Source organism: Sinocyclocheilus grahami, unplaced genomic scaffold, assembly GCF_001515645.1.
Source record: "Sinocyclocheilus grahami isolate Dianchi unplaced genomic scaffold, SAMN03320097.WGS_v1.1 scaffold1454.1, whole genome shotgun sequence".
Taxonomy (NCBI): Eukaryota; Metazoa; Chordata; class Actinopteri; order Cypriniformes; family Cyprinidae; genus Sinocyclocheilus; species Sinocyclocheilus grahami.
In genome coordinates, this window is record NW_015506633.1 from 17,180 (window position 1) to 26,281 (window position 9,102).

A 9,102-nucleotide genomic window follows, 5' to 3' on the forward strand; every position below is an offset into this window, starting at 1 on the left:
TCCAGCATCATTACTCCAGTCTTCAGTGTCACATGATCTTCAGAAATCAGTATAATATGCTGATCTGCTGCTCAAGAAACATTTCTGATTATTATCAATGTTGAAAACAGTTGTGCTGCACAATATTTTTGTGGAAACCATGATGATATACTATCATTTGTAATTTTTTAAAAGAAATTAATAGTTTTATTTGGCAAGGACACATTAAATTGATCAAAAGTGCATAGCATATAAAATCCATTTGGATACAATGTTTTAAACTAATAAACAAATGTGTTGATTTGATTTAAATAATTATATTTTGTAAAAAAAAAAATAATAATAAATAAATAAATAAATATATATATAATTCATTTTATATATATTTTAATCGTTTTATTTAAATGATAATATTTTAATATTTTATATTCTATTATTTTTTCATACTTTATCCCAAAATCAAAAGAAATTCTATTTTGCTCATAGAAAATGAAGTCTATTTTTTGCGAGGCACTGTTACAATATTTCCCTTACTGTAAAACTTAAATTAAATAAATAAAATAAATCTCATTATCATAATACAAAAACATATAAATATTAAAACACATAATTTTATTTAAATGGTCACACATCACACATCTGCTTTTGTGTATATATTATATTATATTATTAAATAAAACATAAAAAAATCTTAATGATTCCAAACTCTCTCTCATGAGTTTTATAGGGATTACATTTATAATGTGCAATTTCAAGCAGATGAAAAATGTTTGTTCATTAATGTTTGACTAATTTTTAACAATTTCATAATTGCTATATTTCCAGGTTTATTTCAGGTTTTGCTATATTTTCACGATTGTAGAACCCTGTACATACAAGCGTTTTAGTGATTAAAACCTGTGCAATAATCAATTCAGGACTGTTCAATATTTCAATTATTTATTTCTTCAAAGTGTTCTTTTGAATTCTGAAACAAAACGTTTTTACCGTCGTCCCTGTAGGTTTGCCTTGAATTGTAGATCAGCTGTAGTTCCCTTCCGAGGGAACTTCGAACAGTGTCCTCTAGGGGTCGCTATGGAGACTAGAGGACGCAGTGTCTCGTTCCCTTCTCAGGGAACCATGGTTACATACGTAACCTGAGACGTTTTTCGGACACATTCGGGTGTGTTTCTACCTTCAGGGCTTTCTGTGCGGCTTCGCTGGATCCGATGGCAATGAGATCCGGTCCGGCCATGCTGCAGAAACTCTTCAGATGGAGTCTATCCTGAATGGGAACCGTGGACACGGTGTAGTCCTGTAAAACAGAGTCCAGTCGGGACACACATCACCACAAAAGCATTTTGGCTCAGACTGGAGAAACATTTGCTCATAAAAACAGAATGAAAATATTGTGTACTCTAAATAAACTACTAGCGCATTGGCTCAGCGGGTAAACAAAGGGGAAAAAACGGTTCGCTTATTGGAAAAACACACCTAAAGCACTCCAGACTTTGGAAGGAGGAGAAAATGCGCTCAGAGATTCTTGCAGTGAGAACAAGTGACTGTTTTTGTGGAAAGTATGGATGTATTTATAAAAACCGTTTGTCTGTTGTACTATGAACATGCTTGATAAAGCAGCTCTGCTTTCACTTTAGCGACCCGGGTGACTTTGCGCTGGTTAAGAGTTTCCATAAACCATCGGCATGTGAACGATAAGGAGCTGCAGGCATCCTCGAGCTCGTTTGCGGCTCGTTACGAACTTGTGACGTTAAAAGAACGACACAGAAAGAGGGACGGATAAAGCGGCTTTGGCTATAAGGAAACTTTGATGCGATGCGACCGATTTCCATTACGATGTTTTTCATGTTTGCGCAGTTCACAATTATCCTGATCCCACAAAATCCAGGCATTCCAGTGCCGACTGTTGATCTGAATCTGAGCAAGAACCAGCGTCACAGAGCAGCCCGTTATCATCAGACCCGGAGATCCCGCGCTGGAGGAACGAAGCACATTAAGGATGGAGCAAGACTTTGGTTTCATCGTGTTTAACTGTTGACTGCTTTTACTGGACATTATCAAGTTAAACTCGTATTCTGGAATGTTTAATGCATTTATAAGAGTTTGCCCTCTGGGAATATTTAGCTCTATTATTCCAAAAGTTTGGAATTATTACGATTATTTTTTTATGTTTTTGAAAAAGTCTCTTCTGCTCACCAAGGCTGCATTCATTTGATTAAAAATACAGTAAAATCAGTAAAATTGTGAAATATTATTACAAATCTAAAACAGCTGTTTTCTATGTGAATCTCTGTTAAACTGTAATGTATTTCTGTGATGCGCAGCTGTATTTCCAGCATCATTACTGCAGTCTTCAGTGTCACATGATCTTCAGAAATCAGTATAATATGCTGATCTGCTGCTCAAGAAACATTTCTGATTATTATCAATGTTGAAAACAGTTGTGCTGCACAATATTTTTGTGGAAACCATGATGATATACTATCATTTGTAATTTTTTAAAAGAAATTAATAGTTTTATTTGGCAAGGACACATTAAATTGATCAAAAGTGCATAGCATATAAAATCCATTTGGATACAATGTTTTAAACTAATAAACAAATGTGTTGATTTGATTTAAATAATTATATTTTGTAAAAAAAAAAATAATAATAAATAAATAAATAAATATATATATAATTCATTTTATATATATTTTAATCGTTTTATTTAAATGATAATATTTTAATATTTTATATTCTATTATTTTTTCATACTTTATCCCAAAATCAAAAGAAATTCTATTTTGCTCATAGAAAATGAAGTCTATTTTTTGCGAGGCACTGTTACAATATTTCCCTTACTGTAAAACTTAAATTAAATAAATAAAATAAATCTCATTATCATAATACAAAAACATATAAATATTAAAACACATAATTTTATTTAAATGGTCACACATCACACATCTGCTTTTGTGTATATATTATATTATATTATTAAATAAAACATAAAAAAATCTTAATGATTCCAAACTCTCTCTCATGAGTTTTATAGGGATTACATTTATAATGTGCAATTTCAAGCAGATGAAAAATGTTTGTTCATTAATGTTTGACTAATTTTTAACAATTTCATAATTGCTATATTTCCAGGTTTATTTCAGGTTTTGCTATATTTTCACGATTGTAGAACCCTGTACATACAAGCGTTTTAGTGATTAAAACCTGTGCAATAATCAATTCAGGACTGTTCAATATTTCAATTATTTATTTCTTCAAAGTGTTCTTTTGAATTCAAGTGGCCTGAAACAAAACGTTTTTACCGTCGTCCCTGTAGGTTTGCCTTGAATTGTAGATCAGCTGTAGTTCCCTTCCGAGGGAACTTCGAACAGTGTCCTCTAGGGGTCGCTATGGAGACTAGAGGACGCAGTGTCTCGTTCCCTTCTCAGGGAACCATGGTTACATAAGTAACCTGAGACGTTCCCTTTCAAGGGAACTTAGAACTGTGTCATCTAGTCTCCATAGCGACCCCTAGAGGACGCAGTGTCTTGTTCCCTTCTCAGGGAACCATGGTTACATACGTAACCTGAGACGTTCCCTTTCAAGGGAACTTAGAACTGCGTCCTCTAGGGGTCGCTATGGAGACTAGAGGACGCAGTGTCTTGTTCCCTTCTCAGGGAACCATGGTTACATACGTAACCTGAGACGTTTTTCGGACACATTCGGGTGTGTTTCTACCTTCAGGGCTTTCTGTGCGGCTTCGCTGGATCCGATGGCAATGAGATCCGGTCCGGCCATGCTGCAGAAACTCTTCAGATGGAGTCTATCCTGAATGGGAACCGTGGACACGGTGTAGTCCTGTAAAACAGAGTCCAGTCGGGACACACATCACCACAAAAGCATTTTGGCTCAGACTGGAGAAACATTTGCTCATAAAAACAGAATGAAAATATTGTGTACTCTAAATAAACTACTAGCGCATTGGCTCAGCGGGTAAACAAAGGGGAAAAAACGGTTCGCTTATTGGAAAAACACACCTAAAGCACTCCAGACTTTGGAAGGAGGAGAAAATGCGCTCAGAGATTCTTGCAGTGAGAACAAGTGACTGTTTTTGTGGAAAGTATGGATGTATTTATAAAAACCGTTTGTCTGTTGTACTATGAACATGCTTGATAAAGCAGCTCTGCTTTCACTTTAGCGACCCGGGTGACTTTGCACTGCTTAAAAGTTTCCATAAACCATTGGCACGTGAACGATAAGGAGCTGCAGGCATCCTCGAGCTCGTTTGCGGCTCGTTACGAACTTGTGACGTTAAAAAGCATCTGTGCAAAGAATGTTCCGTTCTTACGATCGGCATTTGATTTTCATTGAGGAAATCATTGAGGAAAAATGTGGTTCTCAGTCTGCGGAAGCAGCGCAGCAGAAGAAAAACATCCTCAACGTAGCTTAACCTGATCCACACTAAACACTGAGAGACTGAGAATGAAGAGAAGAGGAGGAAAGATAGACAGACAGACAGGGTAGATATATAGACTGACAGAACAATAGATATATAGAGTGAGAACGATATAGACAAATAGACAGACAGACAGCTAGATATATAGACGGATAGATAGATATATAGACTGGCAGATGGATGGATGGATAGATAGTTAGATAAATAGACAGAAAGACAGACAGACAGATATATATATCTATATATATATATATATATATATATATATATAGACTGGCAGACAGATAGATAGATAAATAGACAGACATATATATAGATATACAGGCAGACAGATACAGATAGATAAATAGACAGACAGATATATAGATATACAGACAGACAGATACAGATGGATATATAGACAGACAGGTATAAAGATAGATATACAGACAGACAGACAGCTATATAGATATACAGGCAGACAGATATAGATAGATAAATAGACAGACATATATATAGATATACAGGCAGACAGATACAGATAGATAAATAGACAGACAGATATATAGATATACAGACAGACAGATACAAATGGATAGACTGGCAGACGGATGGATGGATAGATAGTTAGATAAATAGACAGAAAGACAGACAGACAGATATATATATCTATATATATATATATATATATAGACTGGCAGACGGATAGATAGATAAATAGACAGACATATATAGACAGATGGATAGATAGATATATATAGACTGGCAGATGGATAGATAGATAGACTGAGATGGATAAATAGATAAATAGACAGATAGACAGTTAGTTATATAGACACACAGACAGACAGACAGACAGACAGACAGATAGATAGATAGATAGATAGGCAAACAGACAGACCGATATATATATACAGACTGAGACGGATAAATAGATTAATAGTTATATAGACAGACAGACAGATAGACAGACGGACAGATAGACAGACGGACAGATAGACAGACAGACAGACGGACAGACGGACAGACGGACAGATAGACAGACGGACAGACGGACAGACAGACAGACGGATAGACAGACGGATAGACAGACGGATAGACAGACAGATAGACAGACAGATAGACAGACAGACAGACAGACAGACAGATAGATAGACAGATAGACAGACAGATAGATAGATAGATAGATAGATAGATAGATAGATAGATAGATAGATAGATAGATAGACAGACAGACAGACAGACAGACAGACAGACAGACAGACAGACAGATATATAGACTGAGACGGATAAATAGATAAATAGACAGATAGTTATATAGACAGACAGACAGATAGTTATATAGACTGGCAGACAGATATTTGGGCTGACAGACCGATAGACAGATATAAAGAGAGACAGACAGTTGAGACTCACCTTAAACGCGTCGGCCAGGATCTCCGCTCCTCTCTGATTGGTCCTCTTGGATAATCCAACAAAGAATTCTCTACCTGAAGATCAGAGACACGTTTACATTCACCCCCAGAGGAACCTGCAGCGGCTGATCTGCTCACAGACATAAACGAGTGCTGGTCTAGACAACAATTTGGATTGTATCTAGTTTCCATCACTGATCAAAGGAAACCAAACTAATTTGCAAAGAGACATTAGTTAAAGCTTCTTAACAACTCTCTGAGTTCACTGGGTTCAACTCTACATAAGTGCCACTGATCCTTCTGATCTGAGGCCAGTGAGAAGCTTCAACGTTCAGCTGCATTAAGAGACTTTTTCCTAGTCACATAACTTTATGTTTCTTTTTAACAGTGATCTGAGATCAGTTTCTCACATATTCTGGTGTAACAGTTTAAGTTTGTGCGTCAGTAGTTCTGGTCTGATCTGCGAACAGTGTAATGTGAAACGTGAATCCAGAACAGTAGCCACTTAATGTTTTATACAGGAGATATGAGCTTCATGACGTCAGGAGGAAATGTTTCTGGCCGGGAACGACTCCAGCCGAACGTCTCCAGACGCAATAAGGTGCACGGCTGCAGTTTTCCAGCCACCACTGATTGGAGGTGATTCACATTGAATTCAGGGAACCAACCAGACACAATGTATGACAGATCTTTTACTCAAGACAAAAAGTCACCTACAACTTTTCATTTTTGGGTGAACTATCCATTTAAATTTGTATGCATAATATTTCATTAAAACAGAAATAAATGCAAATCAGAAGCCTTTTCACGAGTGATCACAGACTTTTAGACTTCACTCTCCACATTCTGCTAGATGATTGTCTGTGACTGGCTTTTCGTCTGTGCACACATGGATTTGATTGGCTGCCGCTGCCACATAGGGCGGTCTATGTTTAACAAAGGTATTATAAACCAAATTTGGTACCTGTGAACAGGACATCTCCCCCGTCCAGCGTGGCTGATTCATCAGTCATCTCCACTATATTGAGGCCGAGCTCAGTCAACGCAGCTTTCATGGCCTCCGTCTGGAACAGAAAAACATTTACTTTATTAATTCAGCAGACACTTACAAAAAGCACTGCATTAAAACCACACAAAATACCTTAGTAACTACATTGCAATGTCCTAGCAACCACATAGAGCTGTATAGCAACAAAGCACATACCACTCAAAACACCTTAGCAACCACATAGCAACACTCTGGAAACTGGCCAGAACAATCGTTTAACCATATAGCAACACCGTAGAAACTACCCAGAACAACCTAGCAACTGTATAGCAACAAAGTATATACCACTCCACTCAGAACAACCATATAAAAATGCTATAGAAACTACACAGAACACCCTATCAACCACATAGCAACACCCTGGCAACTGTCCAGGACACTCTTTCAACCATAGCAATGCCCTAGAAACTACCAAGAACACCCTAGAAACTGTATAGTGAAGTATAGCAACGTCCTTGAAACTACACAGAACACCCTATCAACCACATAGCAACACCCTGGTAACTGCCCAGAACACTCTAGCAATTGTATAGCAACAAAGTAATGAACATTTTAGCAACACCCTGCCAACTGTCCAGAACACTCTTTCAGCCGTAGCAATGCCCTAGAAACTACCAAGAACACCCTAGAAACTGTATAACAAAGTATATACCACTCAGAACATCTTAGCAACCACATAGCAACACCCTAGCAACAGGCCAGAACACTCTTTCAACCATAGCAACGCCCTAGAAACTACCAAGAACACAGAAGAAACCGTATAGTAAAGTATATACCACTGAGAACATTTTAGCAACCAGATAGCAACACCCTAGCAACTGCCAAGAACACTCATTCAACTGTAGTAACACCCTAGCAACATCCCAGAACACCCTAACAACCACATAGTAACACCCTGGCAACTGGCCAGAACACTCTTTCAACCATAGCAACGCCCTAGCAACAACCCAGAAAACCCTAGCAACCGCACAGCAACACCCTGGCAACTGGCCAGAACACTCTTTCAACCATAGCAATGCCCTAGCAACACCCTGGCAACTGGCCAGAACACTCTTTCAACCATAGCAATGCCCTAGCAACACCCTGGCAACTGGCCAGAACACTCTTTCAACCATAGCAACGCCCTAGCAACAACCCAGAAAACCCTAGCAACCACATAGCAACCCCCTGGCAGCTACCAGAACACCCTGTTATGTACTTTGTAAAGCAACAAAGTATATGCCACTCAGAACACCTTAGCAACCATATAGCAACACCCTGGCAACTGGCCAGAACACCCTAGCAACTGTATAGCAACACAGTATTTGACATCACCAGTGAAGTTCATCCAGTGAATTTTAAGCCGAGCAGGTTTGTAAGTCAGAAGCGAGAGCCGTCGGCTGTAAAATGCAATAGGCTTAATTGAATGCGTTTATAGTCACTTGAGACCTAAAAGCAACAGTTGTGTTCACATTACACATTTATAGAGTGGAGAGAGAGAGAGAGAGAGAGAGCGACGCATCAGGATCTGGACTGAGTCTCTCCATCCCAAAAAAAAATCTCCCAGAAGTGCATTACACGGTTTTTATTTGTTTTGATCATATTTTTCTCAATAAATCATACATAAAATGCATCAATTCTTTGAAGGCGTGCATCATCATATCATTTCGGATAGGAATATATTCAATAAAACATGATATATACCATCACACAGAAATAAACAGTGTTTAAAGCACATATTTTTCCATGTGAAACATTTGAACAGCACAAAGTTTCTGAGAGAACAATAAAAACACAAAGTGGGGGGCGGCGCTGCCTCCGGTGTGCTGTGACTGAACGAAAAAATCAAACTGAACTCTGTCCTTGTAAAAAGTAAAAATGCTCCCTTAAATCCGATCCAGGAGGCGAATGTTGAATTTCGGACACTGCCAGGACCCACGGATGACATCATCAGCAGGGGCCGAAGGTAACATGTAAAGCTTTTATGAGGAGAAGAGATTTAGAGGAAGTGACCTGCTGGATAAGAGGAACGCTCAAAAACAGTGAGGGCCGCACAGTGAGGTGTGTGTGTGTGTGTGAGGTTTACGGGCTGTTTTAGCGGCTCTCGAGGGTCGGCACTCGAGGCTCTGTTTTTTACAGGATGAATCAGTGTTTCCACGGCGATATCTGGCAGTGAGGTCACCGCGGACTCTGCTTCCCCTCGCTGCTGTCGCCAAGCATGAGGTCATACAGGTATGTCGCCACGGCAACCCTACCCCCCCCCCCCC

At 38.5% G+C, this 9,102-nt stretch overlaps 1 protein-coding gene across 1 annotated transcript in view; it reads right to left on the reverse strand.

Annotated features, from left to right (window-relative positions):
- Positions 1-9,102, reverse strand: part of LOC107570409 (N(G),N(G)-dimethylarginine dimethylaminohydrolase 1-like) — an 81,980-nt gene that overhangs the window by 8,957 nt on the left and 63,921 nt on the right. Inside the window, exons 2-4 of the mRNA XM_016256641.1 lie at positions 6,773-6,872; positions 5,810-5,883; positions 3,697-3,816 (exon numbers count right to left, since the gene is read on the reverse strand). Of these exons, the coding sequence (XP_016112127.1) occupies positions 3,697-3,816; positions 5,810-5,883; positions 6,773-6,872 (294 nt within the window). The remainder of the gene's footprint in view (positions 1-3,696; positions 3,817-5,809; positions 5,884-6,772; positions 6,873-9,102) is intronic.